The sequence below is a fragment of the Tachysurus fulvidraco genome, chromosome 23 (genome assembly GCF_022655615.1).
Source record: "Tachysurus fulvidraco isolate hzauxx_2018 chromosome 23, HZAU_PFXX_2.0, whole genome shotgun sequence".
NCBI lineage: Eukaryota > Metazoa > Chordata > Actinopteri > Siluriformes > Bagridae > Tachysurus > Tachysurus fulvidraco.
In genome coordinates this window covers 17,025,135-17,047,116 of record NC_062540.1, presented here as the reverse complement: position 1 = coordinate 17,047,116, position 21,982 = coordinate 17,025,135, and the positions used below count along the sequence as shown (strand labels likewise).

The 21,982-nt window shown below is 38.0% G+C and overlaps 2 protein-coding genes across 9 annotated transcripts in view; one reads left to right on the top strand and one right to left on the bottom strand.

Annotated features, from left to right (window-relative positions):
- Nucleotides 1-3,839: 3,839 nt before the first annotated feature.
- ribc1 (RIB43A domain with coiled-coils 1) lies at nt 3,840-14,242 on the top strand. Of its 4 annotated transcripts, XM_027170431.2 has the most exons (9): nt 3,840-3,995; nt 5,307-5,516; nt 6,345-6,565; nt 6,829-6,943; nt 7,247-7,365; nt 8,530-8,769; nt 8,854-9,020; nt 9,609-9,714; nt 14,108-14,242. In XM_027170431.2, the coding sequence occupies exons 2-8, from the start codon at nt 5,327-5,329 to the stop codon at nt 9,688-9,690; spliced, it is 1,134 nt and encodes a 377-aa protein (XP_027026232.1). In that variant the 5' UTR covers nt 3,840-3,995; nt 5,307-5,326; the 3' UTR covers nt 9,691-9,714; nt 14,108-14,242. The 4 variants fall into 4 exon arrangements, with proteins under 4 accessions (XP_027026232.1, XP_027026231.1, XP_047662774.1 ...); XM_027170430.2 differs by lacking the exon at nt 14,108-14,242 and having other exon boundaries at nt 9,609-10,655; XM_027170432.2 differs by lacking the exons at nt 3,840-3,995; nt 14,108-14,242 and adding an exon at nt 4,410-4,567 and having other exon boundaries at nt 9,609-10,655.
- l1cama (L1 cell adhesion molecule, paralog a) overlaps nt 10,095-21,982 on the bottom strand; it is a 55,715-nt gene continuing 43,827 nt past the window's right edge. For 3 of the 5 annotated variants that reach the window (XM_047806808.1, XM_027170429.2, XM_047806811.1), the window contains 13 exons: nt 20,378-20,626; nt 20,166-20,236; nt 19,851-20,076; nt 19,139-19,254; nt 18,695-18,923; nt 18,401-18,523; nt 16,662-16,835; nt 15,910-16,023; nt 15,510-15,659; nt 14,520-14,651; nt 14,331-14,403; nt 14,190-14,201; nt 10,095-13,590 (listed from right to left, as the gene is read on the bottom strand). In XM_047806808.1, coding sequence (XP_047662764.1) covers nt 13,341-13,590; nt 14,190-14,201; nt 14,331-14,403; nt 14,520-14,651; nt 15,510-15,659; nt 15,910-16,023; nt 16,662-16,835; nt 18,401-18,523; nt 18,695-18,923; nt 19,139-19,254; nt 19,851-20,076; nt 20,166-20,236; nt 20,378-20,626 — 1,919 coding nt within the window. In that variant the 3' untranslated portion in view covers nt 10,095-13,340. The remainder of the gene's footprint in view (nt 13,591-14,189; nt 14,202-14,330; nt 14,404-14,519; nt 14,652-15,509; nt 15,660-15,909; nt 16,024-16,661; nt 16,836-18,400; nt 18,524-18,694; nt 18,924-19,138; nt 19,255-19,850; nt 20,077-20,165; nt 20,237-20,377; nt 20,627-21,982) is intronic. The other 2 variants (XM_047806809.1, XM_047806810.1) reach the window with 2 other exon arrangements.

The following is a 21,982-nucleotide window of genomic DNA, read 5'->3' as shown; positions in this document are numbered from 1 at the left end:
TTGAATTGAATTTTCCACATCATCATGCTCTACCTGATCTCTGGTCAGATATTCTCCTTTAGTAACTGTATGTATTTATTCTGGATTTTAAAAGAATTAAAAAGCTCAGTGAGGTTACTGACAAGAAAGTGATTTTGGTTTGATTGACAGGTCCAGTAGACTGCTCTGATGTGATTGGTTCCTCAGGTGGAAGTGTCTTTGTGTTCTCTGATACAGTATATGCCTATCCAAGTGTAGTGTGTGAAACTCAGCTAATAATCTTTTTTCATTCATTGCATAACTCTGGAGGTGTTATGTGAAAAAATGTTTTTTTGTCATTCCAGAACATAAGCTACAGATAAATATCTCCAGATTGCTTCATGACGTTTGTGTATGAGTTAAAACATCTATTATAAAAATGTATTCTGTTCTGAATAAAAACAGGACATGACGATTTCAGATGTTTGCCTGAAAGCAATGAAGTTATTGTCTAATGTGTTTATTTATACAGTGATAGAGATTATGTGGGTGTCACTGCCTCCTCACAGCAAGCCTAAGATATTGCAATGCATTACTGTAAATGCGTCTTACTGTATGTTTGTTTTTACTGTATCTTTTTGTTTACTGTAAAATTTCCAGCACATCTTTACATCATTAAAAACTTTCATTTGTCAAAAGGTAAATGTTACAAATGTATAGCATATGATGATTCCTTCACATGCAGGTCAACATGCCAACATCTGCAGCATTTCAGAAATGGATCATGTGCTGGGGTACTTTTTTTAATTGACATGAAGATGTTTGCTTAAAAGCAATGAAATTATTGTCTAAGGTGTATATTTATACAGTGATAGAGATACGTGGGTGTCACTGCCTCCTTAAAGCTCCAGGGTCACAGGTTCGATCCTGAGCTTAGGTTTCTGTCTGTGTAAGTTTCTATGCATGTTGTCCCTATATCTGTGTGAGTTTCTGTGCATTTTGTCCCTGTATCTGTGTGAGTTTCTGAGCATGTTGTCCCTGTATCTGTGTGAGTTTCTGTGCATGTTGTCCCTGTATCTGTGTGAGTTTCTGAGCATGTTGTCCCTGTATCTGTGTGAGTTTCTGTGCATGTTGTCCCTGTATCTGTGTGAGTTTCTGTGCATATTCTCCCTGTATCTGTGCGAGTTTGTGTGCATGTTGTCCCTGTATCTGTGTGAGTTTCTGTGCATGTTGTCCCTGTATCTGTGCGAGTTTGTGTGCATGTTGTCCCTGTATCTGTGTGAGTTTGTGTGCATGTTGTCCCTGTATCTGTGCGAGTTTGTGTGCATGTTGTCCCTGTATCTGTGCGAGTTTGTGTTCATGTTGTCCCTGTATCTGTGTGAGTTTGTGTGCATGTTGTCCCTGTTTCTGTGTGAGGTTCTGTGCATGTTGTCCCTGTATCTGTGTGAGTTTGTGTGCATGTTGTCCCTGTATCTGTGCGAGTTTGTGTGCATGTTGTCCCTGTATCTGTGCGAGTTTGTGTGCATGTTGTCCCTGTATCTGTGTGAGTTTGTGTGCATGTTGTCCCTGTTTCTGTGTGAGGTTCTGTGCATGTTGTCCCTGTATCTGTGAGTTTGTGTGCATGTTGTCCCTGTATCTGTGTGAGTTTGTGTGCATGTTGTCCCTGTTTCTGTGTGAGGTTCTGTGCATGTTGTCCCTGTATCTGTGTGAGTTTGTGTGCATGTTGTCCCTGTATCTGTGCGAGTTTGTGTGCATGTTGTCCCTGTATCTGTGCGAGTTTGTGTGCATGTTGTCCCTGTATCTGTGTGAGTTTGTGTGCATGTTGTCCCTGTTTCTGTGTGAGGTTCTGTGCATGTTGTCCCTGTATCTGTGAGTTTGTGTGCATGTTGTCCCTGTATCTGTGTGAGTTTCCTCCAGGTTGCTGTAGGTGTGAATGTTCATGCATGGTGCCCTGAGATGGATTGGTGTGCCATTCAGCTTGTAACCACACACCTCACTTCCTGTTTCCAGGATTTCTACCATGACCCTGAGCAGGATGAAGTGATCACTGAACATATAATCATGATATAATTTCATCTGCAAATACAAAGTGACTTTATAGATGAACTATACTGTACTATATACATAATAGAATATATTACAGCTGTTAAGCTGCTTGTATAAAATTCATATTTGGATGTAACTCTGTGCTTAATTTGCTTTAACTTCCAAAATGTATTTCTAATAAAAATAAATTCTCTTCAGATCATCAGTAACCATGTACACGACTAACAACAAACTGCCGTTAGCAGCGTTTAGCATTTAGCAGCGATTAGCAGTGTTTATTTAACAACAGTCATATATATATATACACTAGATATCGCCTTGTAAAGGGCAGTAGGTTGGAACGAATGCGTCAATTGAGCCGCCATCTTGGTACGGGGGATCCCCTCCTCTTAATGCATTAGCGTCAATTCAATTCAATTTTATTTGTATAGCGCTTTTTACAATGGGCTTCGTATCAAAGCAGCTTTACAGAACATAAACATAGAACAGAAGTTAAACATAAGGAGAAAAAGGAATTAATATAGTAAAAAATTAAGATATATATATAATGTAGGCAAAGAAATAAAATCACCATAAATCGTCATGAATACGATTTCTAGGTTTTTTTGGTTCATTCCAAAGGTCAGACATGTATTTATCATTAAGTCCAGATAAAATTTAAGGCTTTGATATTAAGATAATCTACTTTTTCACAATATAATGCATAGTGCTAGTAGGTGTAAATTTATTACTTACATTCTTCCACTTGAGTAATCAAATGAACAATCACTACTTACCTTATAGCCTACTGCATGCAACACTGCTACTATGGTGTGACTATATATGTTCATTTAAATATTTAAATTGTATTGGTTTATTAAATATGACACACAAATTCAAGAGGAACATAATGTGATAGTTAGATAGTCGAGGTGCCAAAGACAGTTCAATCTTATATTTATTCCCTTCCTGCAATACTTTTGCCAGATTAAATAATTAAATAAGTATATAATAAAGTCACATAAACCAAAAACAAAAAAACAACAAAAAAAAAACACAAGTTTGACTTTGAGGCTGAACTGTCAGGACTGTCAGCTGAATTAATCATTTTAAAAAAAAAAGTGTTTAGTGTCCGTGCAACTTGTCCATGACTGGCATCTCTGTTTATCACTTGGGAATCTACAAACAGATTCAGATTCTGATTATTTTATTTAATACCATGTCAGCAATCAAAAGCTATTTTCATGGCAAAATTTCATATAAATGCAATAAAAACAAAACAAATTTAAACAGCAAGTCATATTATACATTTTTTTAATTAACAAAAAAATCCAAACCTTTTTCAGACATAATGTCATTAAATATGTCCTTATTAAGTGAAGTAACTTGATAAAAGAGCATTCTGCTTGTGTTAAGTCCAGGACAATCTAATAAAATATGTTTGACAGATAAGGGAATCTTACAAAACATACATAAAGTTGGGTCTTCACCTTTAAGCAAAAAAGCATGGGTCAATTTTTAATGTCCTAATGAGCTTCTGAATCTAGACATTGTCTGTTTTCCTAACTGTCAAAAACTAATGGGTAACTAGCATGGATTAGCTGCGGTCGTTAACCAAGGACTGAAACAAACCAACGGAACAGGAAATATAATTTCCTACCATTCAATATCATAAAACACATTCTCACTAGTGTAATGTAATCCCTTGCTGTCTGGTTTTTAGATTTCTTTCGTTTGAACAACCAAACGCAGCACAGAAGTCCGGCATCGTCCATGTATTTGAAGTAAAGGAGCACCGTACAAAGATGGCGGCGGTTTTGACGCATTTTTACGACTCCAAGGCGACATCTAGTGTATAGATATCTATGAACAACAGTTAGCAACGAGCAGCATCTCCAACCTTGTACTCTGCGCGTAACTGCGCATGCGCCAGTTCTCAAGTTGCCATAGCTACAAAACCCTCTAAACAAGGCAGAGTTGCAGCGTTTCACTGAATACACTCGGTGTCACCGGTATGTTTTATTTTATTTTATTTTATTTATATAACTCGTTCATACTGTGGTTTGCTGCTGGTCCAGCATTCTAAACATATGATGGGCTGCATCTTATAACTAACACCATTTGTCACGCTCCAGTGCGCACAGACTAGTTAATATCAGATCACAGAAACAGTTAGCATGAAGGTTTAATTGTTCAGAAATGTTTCTAAACCTTCAGTAATCATATAATATTTTGCAGTAAGACATGGTTGTCAGGAAAGGACTCTGATTCCGGTAGCAAAGAGTAAAGCATTTTTACGGTAAAGTAGTTTAATATCTTGCAATCAATCAATCAATCAATCAATCAATCAATCAATCAATCAATCAATTAATTAATAAAATCTGTAAATCAAAGCCCTAACTAACTACTGAGACACCACAAACAAACTAGCTTTAACCACCTGAATGAACTAATATCACATGCAGTCAATGCAAACTAGTGTTGTGCTGCTGCTGGTGGTTGAGTGGTGTTTAGTTCTAGACCAGAAGGTTGTCTGTTCATAGCAAGGTTTGGTTCTGCTAAACTGCCCTGGTTGAAGCCTTCGGTAAGACTCAAGCTCAGTTACATCAGTTGCAAGTGTAAATTATTTGTATAGAGGTTTTAACAATGGACATAGTCTCAAAGCCGCTTTACAGAACATTAGAAATAGTACTTATACTAAAACACACATACTTCTTATACAAAGATTAATATTATACAAAGCTCAAACATATTTAAACATGGTTGTGTTTATTAACCGGTGTGAATAATGAATAGTGAATAAAAAAAATCCATTAAAGTTTATTAGCTGACTGTTTTTTTTTTTCTTTTTCTTTTTTTTTTTTAATTTATTGCATAATTCTGGAGGTTATGTGAAAAATTGCTTTTGTCACTCCAGAACATAAGCTACAGACAAATATCTCCAGATTGCTTCATTACATTTATGAAAATTATTCTGTTTTGAATAAAAACAGGACATTTTTCAGATGTTTGCTTAAAAGCAATGAAATTATTGTCTAATTTGTTTATTTATATAGTCATAGAGATTATGTGGGTGTCACTGCCTCCTCACAGCAAGCCTAATATATTGCAATACATTACTGTACATGCAGTTCAACATCTGTAGGATTGGGTACTTTATTAATTGATGGAATAAGAAAACTAATATATCGGAATTCACCTCATTTAAAAATGATTAATAGAAATAGATATTGATGCACTAATGCAGTTTGCACATCCTGCGTTTCTGCTTAAGGTTTTTGTATGGCATTGATTGACTGATAGACTGATTTCTTCCCTTCCAGCTTTAGGAGACAGCTAAAGGATGGATGTGTCTATAGATGAGAGCTTCGTGAAGGCTGTGGAGCGGCGGCGGGCTGCAGAAGCTGAACGCCGTAAACGCGTCTTCAGTGCAAGGAACCGGGTTATTGGGTTGGATGCACATGTGCTCGAGCAGCAGGTAGCTGAGAGGCGCGCACGTGAGGATGCGGAGCGGCAGCAGAAAATGGCTTATGGTAAGAACTGAACTGAAGATGATAAAGAGAACTGCACGATTATTATTATACTGCACAGCAGCTCGAGGCTGTTATTTATTGTCTTTATTTGTGAGTTTGAACCGTTCTTTTTACCCCACTAAAGCTACAATAAATCTGTTCTGTGCTGACTTTATTCATTTGTAAATAATGAAGAAATCATGTGCTATGTTTTATTAATATTGTCAATAAGCAATGATTTTTAAATAAAGAAAAGAAAAATGTATTAAGATAATAAATAAACATTTACTGGTTTTATAATTCATTTCATGGGTCTTTAACTACTACAACTTTAAAGATAAAGTCCATAATTAATTACTTAAATATGACTCTTTATTATGAAATTTTTACTTATGTTTACTATGTTTTCTTAAATATACCAATAAGATATTTTATTTTTTCTGCATTACCCACAATGTTATGGCGCCACTGACTATTAGCCTTTGTTTCAACTTGTTCTATAAACTCAGCTTAAAAAATCCTGATCCTGTGCATACAGCTCCCTGACTCTGAACCAAGTCTCAGCTGTAACTCAGCAAAATTGCATTCATAGTTCAGAGTTTTCAGAGTTTCAGAGTATGCTGAAACTTTGAGTCAAGCTTTGTCGTCATCTCTATTTCTGGTTTGGACAACCGCAAGCATTTCACAAGAATAATGAAAATACAGCAGGAGTTGGCAAATTAGCACCAGAAACTCTAAGAACATCACAAATATTTTAATATAAACATCTGTTCTCCTTCACACAGGTTAATACTTCACTCATAAAAACTACTAAAACATACAGAAACATTAACAGATATGTGCCTCCAGATGCACTGTCTCTTTCCATGGACCAAAAGCTGATGGAGCAACAAAGAGAGGAGGAGGAACGAAGGAGAGAGTTGGCCCAGGAGCTTGTGCAGTTCTGGGAGATGTACCAACGCCCTGAGGACTCTCGTGATGCAGATATTAATTATAAACACAAAGGAGGATCCAGTGTCACTTTAGTCGATCCGAATTCATTAGGACCTGCCAGTATGCAGGTTTTTCAGGTAGTCACATGTACAGTACTTTGTCCATGCTTCTTTGGGTTCATTGGATGGAATCTACATAAACATGACATTATACTTTGGCCTAATTTGACTACTATGATAAATAGTTGACTTAGAACTCATCAAAACTATGTGATGTGATCATAAGATAAGGTTATCCAAGAAAAATAAGTTTATACCAACAGACATCCCTGGTTATTTGTGATTATGTTAAATAAATTGTTTTTAATGATAGACTAAAACCAGCATGCATTTGCATTCAGGGAGAAGGACTTGGGGAAGATGAAAGGAAGAAACTAATGATGGAGCAGAATGTGAGAACACTGAGAGCTCAAAGGGAGGCACAAGAAAGATGTCAGATGGAGCAAAAACACAAAGGTGCACAGACAAATAAGCTACTTTTCATCTCACAGTTTACGAGCTAAAAGCTTGCAGTGCTGGCTGTGCTGTGGTGCATCTGCAAAACAAAATACAAAGAAAAGAGTATATTTTTTTCATTATCATCCTGTTTTGTCATGCTGACTTTGTAATTCTTATGTAAGCAAGAATAATGTTGTGTGCTTGTTTAAGTTTATGATGAACATGTAATATCAATAATGCGATACACTATGTCATAGTACATACACAAAAAGTGCAGCTTTAATTTAAAAAAAAAAATGCAATTTGTGTGTATGTTTGCAGAGCTGCTTAGAGATCAGAATCTGATCCAACAGGACATGACAGCAAGACATCTGGATTTTCTGGAGGAGGAGAGTAAAAAAGCAGCTATCATTGCACTCAAAAGCTACAACCAGGCCCAGGTACAGTACAGAAATAGAGACACCGAGAAAGAGAGCTAGCGATGTGCAGTGAGGGCCATCTGTAAAACTTAAATGTCTTTTTTGTGTAAACTACAGTCTTTTTCATTTCCTAAATGTATAAAAGCTTTTTCACAACACATTTTGACACAATTGTACAGTAAGCACTTACTATGACACCTAGTCAGGGTTATAGTAGAGCTTGAGCCAATCTCAGTAAAATGGGGCACTAAACTCGAGAAATAATACGTTTTAATTTCAAGGTTATGCAATAACGTCTAGAAGAACACACTCTTTTCAGCTTCAAAGACAAATCTGTGCCTGGAAGCATTGTGTAATGTAATTAGAATCAGAATCAGAATCAGAAGGAGCTTTATTGCATGGACTCCAAGGACTTTGTTTTAGTGTCGGACACGTAGAGTACACAGACAGCAACAACACACAGGCAATAAAAACAAGATGACAATAGAAAAAAATACACACATTTAAATACTAATAGGATAATAAAATGTATGTACAGTTGTGCTATAGATGATAGAATAGAATTTAATAGTTAAGTAGATACATCAATACAATGAAAGGTAACTATCCTGATTTTCCACATTTCCCCTTTCATTTTTATATTTGTAACGATACAAGAAAACCTATATTTTTCTCAAACAGAAGCAGTTTTAACACGTAGATTACTATGTTACTCAGATTTTAACATAACTATATATTCCTGTAAGTTTCTCATTATGCTCTCATCTCATGATGACAGAAAATCTGCTCTTTTCATCTTAACAGACAAACACATGGCAGGTTAAGCATACGATAATGAAGAACTGCTGTCTCAGATTTTGTAATATATAGAAAATATTTGCTGTCATATGATCATTGAAATACCAGATATATCATCCTTCTGCTGGTAAAAATGTTAGATTATAAATAGTTGTCCCCTAATCAAACACTCCTTTTAATCTTTTTTGGAGTAACAAGACAAAAATTAATCTACACCTTCTGTCCAATAAGAATTAAGAATTCAACAAGCAGCATGTTGTGAGATTAATTGCTTTAACACGTTAACATGTTATCAGTTACACTCAATAAATCTGTCCACGGTCATGATAAATCTCTCGGAGCAAGAAAGGCATGGTTGAGCCCTAATATAGAACGATCATTTTATAGGCAGAAGAGAGACTGGAGCGAGAGAGACAAGACAAGGAGAGGCAGGAAGGCTTAAACCTGTCAGAGGTTCTGAGCATGGTGACCTCCGACTTCTTGACTGAGTGTGCAGATGCAGCAGTGAAGGAGGGCATGGGTTCAGCTGACACTCCTCAAACGCTTTCTGATCGTTGGAAGGGGATGGGCTCTGAGCAGCGCAGCGCCATCTACAGACAGAGAGCGGAACAGTGTGCCGAGAATGAGGTATGGGAAGATATCTCTGTGTGAGTGCTTAAAGCATCATAGTGGATCGCTGTACTTTTTAATCCCCGTTTGTGCTTTGTGTAGAGGCAGAGACAGCGAGAGAAGCAGGACAACCTGACATGGGGTGGGCAGGTGCTGGAGCAGGACAGGCAGCTAGTGGAGGAGGAGAGGAGAATGATGGCACTGGAGAGAGAGAGGAGAGCAAAATTGGACAAATACAACCAGCAGCTGGCCAGAGAGCAGCAGGCACAGTAAGAATGAAGTTCAGTTTTATCTCAGTCTGTAGCATATGTGATTACACTGGACAATCATCTCAACATGTCAGCCTTGATTAATTACTTTAATCATTTAAGTTTAAATGATTGAGGCATTTGTGAAATAAGCTCTAAATCTGTATCATAAGTTCTTTAAGACGCATATTTCTTGTACAGACAGACAAATTAGCAGATTTTTTTTTCTCATCCTACAATCTTTTTTGTTAAATTATAGTGGGTGTACTTAACATTTTTGAGTTCAAAATACAGCAACTGCACTAGGGACCTGGATTACGCTGAAAAACTCTGTTGTAGCTTTAGGAATAATGTTTATCTGAATTTACCAATTCAGCTGTGCATTTAATTAATATCCAATAGTCACTGATCACGAAAGTTTTGTATTATTAAGGGATGATTTATTTTCTAATAGAACACAATTTAACATGTTTTGAAAACTTCATAATTGTGGTTCAAAATATTATCGGCAATAAAAGTAGTGACTATTTTGCGCATTATTCTATAAGCAAGGACTGAGATCATACTCATAAGATTTACTAATTACTCCATGTATTCTGTCTTTTTCAGCCAGCAGTATCTCGATACTGAACTTTACACCAACCGGCCCACTCGGTGCTACTTCAGCCAGTTCAACACAAGCTCTCGCTAAGGGTCTCACTGTCATCAGATTAATGTAAATGTACTATATACTCTATACACATGCAGTATAGTATAGATTTATTTTAGGCTTATTTGTGTTTTATTTTACTATGCAGGAAATCACTCTAGCTAGCAGGATTGAAACATCTTTAAACAGACTGTCTGTTTTTAGCACCAGCCTTATACATGATCTTTGCAGGAAGATTAAATACTGTAATCAAGATTTAAATATATTTAAATTTGCCGAAGTATATTATAGGCAGGAAAAAAACCTACTTGATCTCTGAAGGCTTTTCACTGACCCACACACACACACACACACACACACACACACACACACACACTATCATTTAAGAGCCAACATATTCTTCACCGGAGACTCAATAAAATGATAAATGAAGACAGAAGCTGTAGCTTGTTCCATGGATTTTATTCTTGAAGCCTTTACATACAGTGGCTGATTCATGATTCACGTACAGTATCATTTTCTATTATAAGCCCACCCCAGTCACTGGCCCAGTTCTCCACTCAGTACCACGGCACAGACAAACGCAACAGAAAAGCAACATGGACATGGCTATTCATCAGTCAGCTACAAGTGCGGTCCTCTCATTCATTCAGATCCAATTTATTTGACGTGTCATTAGATTTTATTCAACCATAAACAAACGTAGGCTATACATGATATGAGAGATACGTTGAATCAAGCAATGTCTAGTTTTGGAGCTAGAACTGAGCCTAGAGTATATTTGAAATAATCGGAAACAACATTAAAGTTCTAGGTAAAATGTCACATTAATATGACATACGACAACAGGCAATGCTGCAGCTACATCCTTCTGAAAAGCAAAACAGCTCTATAGTGGATATCTGCATCTCGGACGTAACCAGAGCACGGACGTCTAGCAGCGGTTCGGTTAGTTGACACAGTTCACATCATTGTTCCTCCTGTATGAAAATAAACGTCTAGGAGAACATTTATCCTGAGTGTGTCTGTATAGCAACAACGTAGAGCCCAAAATATTACAACCAGCAGTCCAGACTTACTGCATCACACACTTCCCCATAGAGTACACTTCACTACCGGGGACTGACTTAATGCTTTCAATGAGCTTCATTCAGCACATTGAAAATTCTGCCTGCGTGTGTGAGTGTGTGTGCAGGATACAAACAAGACTCGAGTATCTCTGCTTTCTCATAGTGCTTGCGCAGGAATTGCTTTGCAACAGATACACACAATACTGCAACTCGTAAGCAAACAGAACAGGAAAAGAATTCTCTGAGGAAACCAACCGTGTTTTGGTGAATGGCCGGTGAATTTTTCTTTGACTTTTTCTTAAAAAAAAAAACGGGTTTTGGATTTTTATCTCAATATGAAAGGACAGCTTTATTTTCTGGACTTTTAACTTTTTATGTTTTCAAAAAAAAACTTCTCTACTTAACTAGAACAGTTATCTCACAGCTAACTAGACAAAAGGTCAAAGGTTAAGAAGTAAAAGATTAACAACCCCCAAACCCATGGTAATCAACAAGCCACGGTTACAAATAGAGGCCATAGCAAAACAATCATTTTGGGAATTATTTACATTCAAATAAATTTCGAGATTTGGAAATTTTCGAGAGCTCTTTTCCCCCTCTTTAGTTTCATCTCATTTTTTTTTCGACAAACTTTTTCAACGGGCTTCTCACGTTGTTCACGTTTATTTTTTAATTTTTTTATTTTTTTCAAGTAACACTGCTTATCCAAACTTAAAGACAGCACACACATCAAACCAGGAACAAATGCTATTTGGTATACAGGAAAGGAATCGAAATCCCAACCCCAACAAAGCATACATTCTCTGTGTAAGACACGAACCGGGTTAATTACACATGATTGTTTTAACCAAGCTGAAATTAGTGTGTGTGTGTATGTGTGATGTGCTCTCTCACAACCCCATCAACCTCAATACTACCTCATACCCGATTACACCTCAAGTGTATTCATATGGCTTTATACACACAGGACTGCGAGAGAGGATTTGTCAGTATTCATCATTAAATACGCTATGCAGACTACAATACGAAGCGACACACACGTATAAGGAGCTACACACAAATGAGAAGGTTAGAGCTGACAAACGGCGGTGGAACAGTTCAGGGTTGTGTGTGAGATGACAGCTTTATAATACTGGACATGGATAACTGCTAGATGTGACTACATAAAGCCTGATATAAAGCACCTCATATCAGCGGATCGTTGCATCGGGATATAATTCTAAGTACCGGCAGCTTGGCTATGGAGTCGCGGATGCGTATTTTATAGAAGGATGCAAAATCCATGATAAAAACCGTACACGAGAAAAAATTTAAATGGTGAAGGTTGTAAAAAAAATAAAAAATCAAATTAAAATCAATTAAAAAAATGCATAGATTTCAAACGATGACGCAAGACAATGAAATGGTAGATGACATAACTATTTATATATAGATATAGATATAGTTATAATAATGAACTACATCAGTGCAATCCATATGCAATGTCAGACATATGCTTGCATGATGCACTTAACAGGATTTTAAGGCCCTCAATCTCCCTGCGTTTCTCATTCTCTGCTGCTCTCACTGCTCTGTATTTGGCATTAACCATGCGGCGTCTATATGTGTGTCCTTGTCATGTTAAATCTAATGCGTCACTTGGCGATAAATCGTCATCATTAAAGGAAAACTCGACCCTGAACCACCTTTAATGTGTATTGAAATGTTTCTGATTACTGAATCAGTTGGTGATGTTTTGGTTAGTGCTGTATTTCAGAGAGAGGCTGTGTGCTGCTTTAACGTCACAGGGTGATAGTACAGTTAGAATTGCTTTAATTGGTTTAATAGCGGAAAACAATTTCAAACCTAAGAGATAATGTTCAGGAATAGCTCGATATTTGCACGGAGTTGGATAGCGAGCTACAAGATGACGAGCACAATGCTGTTGCTGGTATATTATCCTTAAAGTTAATGTTTTGGAAGCTGATTGATTTGAGCAGAGTGTAAATATGATGAGGTGAGACAGCTAGACAGACTAAAGACTAAAGCATCGTTGTCGATTTAGAGAGGAAGCAAGGGTTAAATCCCAGTGGTGCCAATATCAAAGGCATTATGGGTAATGTAGGAAAGTTTTACGTAAAAATAGAGCAACGTGTTCGATGAAACTAAAATGTCTCGATAGATTTTATTACAAAATGAATCTTGGATGCGACAGATTTATGAAGATCAATAGGTAAGTTGTTCACGGTGGATTTTTCCTTTAAAGTCTATTCTGTATAAGAAGTCATTCTATCAAGCAGGAAACTGGGACGCGTGTTGCAGTCTACTCTAAAAAGATATATTACAAGAGAACAGAGATTTTAGGTGTAAACAGTTTGCAAACATGGCAGTCCCTACACATAAGGGTGGTCTAGTCGATTGTTAAGAATTCCTCCCTTCTGCCTCTACCAGAGGTGAGAGTTGGTCTGATTCGGTCTAAAGTCAGTCGCAGCATTCTGTTTGTGTCTGGTGTTATTAACTTGGCATTTGCTTCAGGGTACACATTGACATTGCACTGTGTATAATAGAGATTGTTTGGTCAGTCGTTCAGATCCGAGTTGTGTGAGTCCTGGTTTGATTCTGCTGCTCACACTAGCAGCAACACTAATCCAGGTCAGCAGCAGAGTTGGGCAGGCCGTGGTTGGTAGCGGCAGGTTTGAGGGGCGAGCTGTCATGCCTCTCGATCTCCGACATGTCTCTGCCTCCGCTGTACTGACTGGCCAGAGACTCGTCCATGGTCACCTTGGTGTGAACGCTGTGGCTGTTGCCGTATTCGTCCAGGCCGTCATCGCTACACAGCTTGCTGTCCTCACACAGAGACGGCTGACTGGCCGTGCGCTTCTCCTCGTTGTCACTTCACAATGAGAAAGAGGAAGACAGAACTGTTCAAACGTTTACAAATCACTAGCAAATCACTAGCAGCTCAGCAGAAATACAGTTTTGATTGGAAGGTTTCATTATTCATCTACAACAAATAAATTCAAAGAACTTAAACATAAAATGGGTGAAAAAGCACAACTCTGATGGTGACGGTCATTTTTATACGAAGTTGTAAAGATTGCATTCAGAAAGGGAAATGTGTTAATGTTATTAATGTGTCTAGCATTAAAACAACAAAAAATATGCAATATGTTTTAGAACAATTATAATTTAGTACAAGTTTAAATATAACAATTTGATTTGAATTTAATTCATAAAATAATCATTATAAAGTATTATTCTTATTAATCTTATTTTAATTAACGTTTTTATACAATGTCATTTTGAACCTCAACATTTTTCAGCATTTTATGCATGTATATAGTCAGGTCGTAATTTCTATAGATTTTTTTTTTTTTTTTTTACTAAATACAGCTGTGCATTCTGTGTAGGACCAGGATGGTTCGGGATGATGTTTAGCTCAACAACAGCAATATTCAGCTTCATGCATTACAAAGACACTGCAGCTCATACCTCTCTAGTGATCTGGAAAGCATTCAGGGAAAGCATCAGGGGAAAAGAGGGAGAGTGTGATCAAAGCAAAGAAACAGGGCTGCAAATCACAGTCAAGCTTTGTGCTTCAAATAAGCAAAGAAGAAGGAGACATCAGCACACCTGTACTCCCCAAACGTCTCATCCTTCATCGGCCGAGACTCCGAATCCACCTGACCCTCCTCCTTGTCTTTCACTGAGATAGAGAACGAAAAATCTTTACACAGTTTATATCATTATGAAGTAAATAAACACTTCCCTAACTGACTTCTGTCCAGGTTTAGTGTCTGATCAGTGAGTCAGCGGTCCTACCTGAGTACTTTCCTCCTTTACCACGTTTGATGAAGCAGAGAATGAGCAGAATCAGCAGCAACAGCACGAGGGCGCTGATGAGTCCAATAAACCAGCCTTCAGTCACAACGCTACTCTGCTTGTCTGTCACTGCTTTACACACACACACACACACACACACACACACACACACACACACACACACACACACACACACACACACACACACACACATTTTTTGCAGATTTACAACATTTATTAAGAATTGGATGGAATTGAATGCACACCTGATTTCATGCACCTAATTTATTTAACATGCATATTTAATCTGCACACTTAATTATGTCAGCATATTTATTTTAAATCCCAGTTTGTTTAGTACGCATACATATTTTGCAGGCTCATTTTTAAAGAATGTATGCACATTTATCACTCGTTTTTAAGTCTGCGTAATTGTAAGCCATAATACTGTACTGTATATACTCATGTTTCTGTACTTAAATTCGTATTTTATTGCTAGGAGATTTCTAATATCATGTTTTCTCTATGTAGACATGGATATTTCAGGATTCAGGATTTTTATAAAAAGCTCACATTTCCAGGATATTTTTGTCTTTTTTGTCATGCATGACTCAGACAATGAATGTCAAGTTTTCTCAGGATGTGTGAGAATTCTCACTGGGTCTTAACTTTTTATTTTATTTTTTTTGCAGTGCTAAAACAGGCCTTGTCAGTTCTGTCAGTTATGGTTTACAGCTTAATACAAATCCCAGCAGAATGAAGTGTGTGTGTGTGAGTGTGTGTGTGTGAGTGTGTGTGTGTGTGAGTGTGTGTGTGAGTGAGTGTGTGAGTGTGTGAGTGTGTGAGTGTGTGTGTGAGTGTGTGAGTGTGTGTGTGTGTGTGTGTGTGTGTGAGTTTGTGTGTGAGTTTGTGTGTGAGTTTGTGTGTGTGTGTGTGAGTTTGTGTGTGAGTTTGTGTGTGAGTTTGTGTGTGAGTTTGTGTGTGTGTTACCTGTTCCTTCTGTCTCTATGTCGGTTACAGAGAAGTTGTTGTTGTTGTAGACGAAGCGCAGGTGGTAATAAGATCCAGGCTGGAGGCCCTGCAGGGTGTAAAATGACTGAGACGTGTTCACTTTCTCTGACTGTATCCATCCTCCACGGTCTGCGAAGAACACAAAGAGCACAAATACAAATAAGCACTTAGCCATTCAAGCCATTCTTGTTTCAGAAATACCAAAAAACATAACACAGCCTCGTGCCAGGTGTACTATGTGAGCTACTGTATATGAGATGCTCAGCATACTGTATGTAAATCGAATGTATATATTATACATTCAAGTCATTTAATATGGATGAGCAAAAGATAATACCTCCATTAACAGTTTTTTAACAGTTAAAGGCAAAGCTCTTACCGTTCTTCCTCTGGTAGAGGATATGGAAACCAATGTTCCTTTGTCTCTTAGGAACAACCCAGGTTATGTTAACTGTCGTCTCTCCAGCAGACAGTGTAATGTTCTGAGGTGGAGCTGTTTGTACACAAAAGCAAACATTTATGTATACAGCAAACTGAGTTGTTCTATGATCATTCTAGGCTTTGAGATGCACAGAAACCACCAGCTTTAATATTATGTGTGCTTAGGGAAAAAAACACGTTCACGATCATGCCTTACTCTCATTTACTTGATCTCCACAGTCCTCATTATTCCTCATGTATGCTGCTTCATTAGCATTTCACTTTCATGCTTCAAAGAAAAAGAGCTTTTTAATATCACTATTTGCCTCTTAAAGTGTCTCTAATCGAGTTTGGTTCTGCGCTCTGCTTGCACATGAAATTTCATCCATGTGACCCAGATAAAATGATTCATATTAAATCCTTAAACCAAAAAAATAAATAAAAATATAGAGCAAAAGCAGCTGTGTGGATCTCTCCTTCTATAGCAATCCAATGTATTTACAGATTCAAATGATAGATAGATAGATAGATAGATAGATAGATAGATAGATAGATAGATAGATAGATAGATAGATAGATAGATAGATAGATAGATAGATAGATAGATAGATAGATAGATAGATAGATAGATAGTGACTCCTCATGGGAACATGGTGTAAAGATGGTGAACATGGACAAAGAAACAGAAATAGAGAGAGGCGAACACTCTACCTCCATCGAGAGTAGTCTGTCCTACTTTGATGATAGGCTGGCCTTCTCCAGTTCCAGTGCGCCCCCGCAGGTAGAAACGGTAATGGCTGTTGCGGTCCAGATCTTTAATGGTCAGGTGATGAACTGTGGGGTCATCAATCTTCACCACCTGCATGGGACTTTCCACATTGTGTACTGCAGAGAGAGAGAGAGAGAGAGAGAGAGAGAGAGAGAGAGAGAGAGAGAGAGAGAGAGAGAGAGGGACAGAAGGACTGAGTGAGAAATTTGGAGTGATCTGTGTAGAGAGAATATTGTATGATGAGTGGCTGAATACTAAAAAACTATGAAAACTATTCTGTCTCCAGGATTTTGTGGTTTTCAATCACAGAAACAAATCAAACTCAAAATTCGGAGTTTCTTGCCTTTTTTAAAAATTACAGCACATTTTCTGGAGATTTGGGTCAAGACATGTCATACATTCAGCCAAGTCTTTGATGCACATGCACGAAACATGAGTACATTTACATTTATGTCGTTTAGCAGACACCCTTATCCAGAGTGACTTACAATTTATTTTAGTTTATACAACTGAGCAATTGAAGGTTAAGGGCCTTGCTCAGGGGCCCAGCTGTCATGCAATGTAACTGTGTGTTGTAACTAGTATGGGTTTGAAAAATCATCCTGTGCTTGCAATTTTCCATTTTACTTGCCATTTCAAGTAGTTTTTAAAAAAGGGGAAAAAAACCAGCATAATTAAACATTTTTTTCTGCAACAGTCTTACTGAATTATTGTTGGGTCTGTAATGAAGTCTGAAATGACTCTGACCTGTTAGTTCCTAAGGAGCTCTTGGTTGCTTAATTCCACTCAACTACAAACTGTTGTACAGTAGAAAGGACATTATTTACATCGACATCATTTCCTGTCCAGTGTTATCTAAATGATGAGGTTCAGTTCTGAGTCTGGTTCCTCTCAAGGTTTCTTCGTCATATCTCAGGGAGTTTTCCCTCACCACCGTCACCTCAGACTTGTTCGTAAGAAACGTATAGTAACTAAATTTTAGACTTTCAAATTTTCTAACAAAGCTGCTTTGTGAATTGTTAAAAGTGCTATCTGACTAATGACCACTACTTGTTTCCACAGTCTCTCTGCCTTTATACTGACAGTATACAGAACTTTACAGCTGACAGCTGATATCAATGGTTAGCTGCAGCATTTGGGAACTTTTTTGACCCTTTGCTATGGAGATGAATGTGACAACTATATTTTTGTTTTTTTTTTAATAACCAGCTTTATTACACCAACTTTATATCTGTGAATTTTGACCTGTGATCTGGCACATATTGTCACACCAGACATTAGCATTGCTTATTTTCTTTACTGATGCTTGAGAAAAAATATTAATATACTCAAAGGTATTTGTGGTAAAAATTCTCGTTGTTTCCGGGTTTTTTTTCTTGTCAGTTTTTAGCCTCAGGTATTGCTTATGCCCTGGATTCACATTTCCCCGTTGCCTAGAAACACCAACTTTAACCCTTTAAAATACTTGTTATTAATTTGTAAAAGGATATTTGTGAAACTAATAGGAAAGAGAAAGGAATGTAAGTCTGGATCACCAACATGTCCTCTAAGGTTAAAGGACTAACTTTCTTACACCAGTGACATGCTTCATACTTCAGTCCAAAACCTAAATTCAGGAGTGAAAGTTAAACAGCCTGTAGGACAGAACTGTACTAGAAAACATTAAGTGTTTTGTACGTACGTTCTTGGTAGTGTATTAGGTATCCAATAAGAATTCCATTTTCTTGTAAAGGTGGAGTCCAGTGGAGCGTGATCTCCGTCTCAGAGGGACTGGACAATATCAAAGAATTGGGAGGACCAGGAACTGGAAGAGAAAAAGGATTGAAATCACAGTAAAACAATCTGTATCTTCAACTGATCATTACCTTTTAGAAAGACTTGGCCATTGCATCCTGTGTTGAAATTGATTTGTTTGTAGGCTAAAAAGAAACAGAAAATTTAATTCTATTTAATTTTAAAGCTCTGTTTCTCTCACCTCCCTCAGACGTCTGGAAGGTCCGAGCTTCTGACTCTGGTCCGTCTCCTTTGCCGTTAAAGACGCTAACAGTGAGAGAATACGAGGAATACGGCTGCAGGCCTTCCAGTTTCTTACTGTTTTCATCAGATCCTGTTGTCACTACAGACTCATTGAGTGGCACACCTTCCTCACTGTTGCACTTTTGGTGATGGTGTTTACTGCATGAGCCGTAGTATGCCAGACGGATCTTAAAGGAGAATGGTGAAAAAATTCACATTAGGCTGTTCGGTTAAAATCTTCTGAGAACTTCAAAACTGCTTGAAAACTGACAGAGAACAAGATCCAATTAGATCTATGAGTCTGGAAATTTTAGACCCTGAAACATCATAGTGTGTGTGCTAAACCTTTATCTCTGTATCACAGTCAGAGCCTTTAGACATCTGACTCAAGCTGGTGCATTACCTTGTATCCCTTTAGATGTCCCCTCACATACTCTCTGTTCACTGGGCCCCACTTTACCTCGATGGTATTGCTGTTGTGCAGAATCAATCCTATATTCATAGGAGCCTCACTGGGATCTGAAGAACACACACACATTTGTTTTTTTTAAACCTCTGGAGAAGTACACATTCAGATTAGAATAACCAGACAAGCTCACATACTGTACACCACTATTAAGAATTTTTCTGCACAGTATAAAGATGCAGTTTGTAAACCTTTAAAGTGTTTCTATACCTGTACAAATAACAGAATTCCAAAGATATCTAAAAAATTATATCAGTCATGAGTCACATGACTATCACGCAGTGGATATTTGTTGCTCAGCTCATCACCTTTTCCTCTCAAGGCGGCTAACAAGGCATACACATTTACAACCATCTGGGTGGGGCTAGTTAGGGCGTAGAAGAAAGCTGGTCAATATTTATATTTCAATTGCAATCCAACTGTATATAACTGTAATCCAATAGTCACTGTCACAGCACATGGCTGACAAATATTACAAACTGCTCCTTTTGCTTTTGGGACTAAAAAAGATGTTAGAAATGATCGAGTTGAAATACTACATGGCAGGCCCAGGCAGGGGCATCTTTCCAAATCTGGAATTTGGCAACAATCATGTCGTGATTAAACTAATGGGATAAATCTTTATCCAACTTATTAACAGGAAACTCACAATCCTCTCCAGGGTAGCCGATAGTAGACTTGGGCTCTGGACCCTCTCCCAGCTCATTAACAGCTTGCACCTTAATGTCAAACGCAGTGAAATCGCCCACATTTGTGACAACAAAGGGAGGTGACGTGGTTTGGTCAGAGTGCCAAGTTGGTCCACTGCCTACAACCTTCCTCCACATCACTTTGTAGGTGAAACCCGGGCCATTAAAGTTCCTTCTGTCCATCTCCTGTAAGAACAACTGGGTATTAGTTACAACTATCAGGCTGTATTACGATATCCAAACAAGATGCAAATTAAGATTTCCCTACTTCTTACCTTCCATGTGATCACAAGTGTGTCTGGGTCAAGCGACTCGCTGCGCACTTCTTCAGGGTTACTGCTCGGTCCTGTCCCAAAATGACATCAAAACATTCTCATAATACCACAAAACTCTGATGGGTGCCAGTGAGAATGTTTTTAGTGCTTCTTACAGAAGCATTTTTAAAAATTGCAAATTATCACTAAGCTAAAGGATTTAAGCTTCTTACGATCTGCAGGAGTGGAGTGCGGTGCAGAAGGCAGGCTGGGGTTACTCTTGCCGATCCTATTGATGGCGATGACCCGGAAGCGATACGAGAGGTAGGGTTTCAGTGGCAGTGTGGTGCGCCTGGTGTCTCCAGAGACCCGCATAATTTCCTCCCAATCATCTGTGTCAGTCTCTTCAGCCTTCACCACATACTCTTCTTTAGCCTCTTTAGCCTCCACCACATACTCTTCTTCAGCTTCCACCACATACTCTACACATATACACAACCAGCAGTTAGACAGACATAGATATAGGAAAGGAGGGACATTAGCAGGCATAATTTTGTGCATGAGGCAAGTGTCTGATTAACTGCTAACAACCAAAATTGGACATATGACAATCACACCCATAAGCACTTGTTGAACTTCTCATGCCATATTTACATTTACAGCATTTGGCAGATACTCGTGTTCAGAGCAATTTACATTTCTATACACCTGAGCAATTGAGGGTTAAGGGACTTGCTCAGGGTCCCAGCAGTGGCAGCCTGGTAGACCTGGGATTTGAACTCATGAATCTTCTGATTGGTAGTTCAACACCTTACCCACTAGGCTAACACATCTAAAAACATAGCTATCACATATTTAGTCCCATGTATTCCTTTTCTAAAAACCTCCACTCTTCTGAGAAGGCTTTCCAGGAACAGGGCTGTGAGGATTTGTTCATTCAGCCACAAGAGTATTAATGAGAATAGACTTAATGGTGTGATTAGAATTGATGAATTGAGGTCTGGCGAGTACTCCATGCTCCAAATGATCCCAAAGGTGTTCATTAAGGTTGAGGTCAGGTTTCTATGCAGGCCACTCTAGCTTTTCTACACCAACCTTGACAAACCATGTCTTTCTATGCACAGAGGCATCGTCTTGCTGGAAAAGTTTTGATCTTCATAGTTCCAGTGAATTGACATCTTAATGCTGCAGCAATGACATTTCAGATAATTCTGCTCTTTGAGGAGGAGCCACATATGGCTGTGATGGTCAGGTGTGCACACATACAGTAATTTAGGCATCTGACATGTCAGAATTTTATTTCCAGTAGTCTTGTGAAATAAATTCACAGCTCCATCAAGCACCAGTATAAACAATATAAACTGAACTAAATATGAACTGATGTTGAGGGATGTGGTAGCTCATTGGTTAAGGTATTGGACTGCTCATCAGAAGGTCATGAGTTAAAATCCCAGGTCCACCAAGCTGCCCCTGAGCAAGGCCCTTAACCCTTAATTGCTCGGCAGTATAAGTTGAAATAAAATGTAAGTCTCTCTGGATAAGGGTGTCTGCTATATGGCAGAAATTTAAATGTAAATAAAAAGTAAATGACAATAACATATGTAGCATGTAACAAACATCTCTTCAGGGACTGCAGGTGGAAATTAGCATTTTTCTTTTGCTATAACCTGGCACATGACATCTCTTCTTTCTTAGACTAATGTTCTCTGTGTGTTGCCCCTGGTTAAGTACAAATAAACTCATTCATTAGACAGGATTTCTTCCAGTCATTGCTTAAGTTATCTTTATTTATAGATCATGCTGCATAAAAGATAAGACTGGGTTAAAAATCGAAGAAT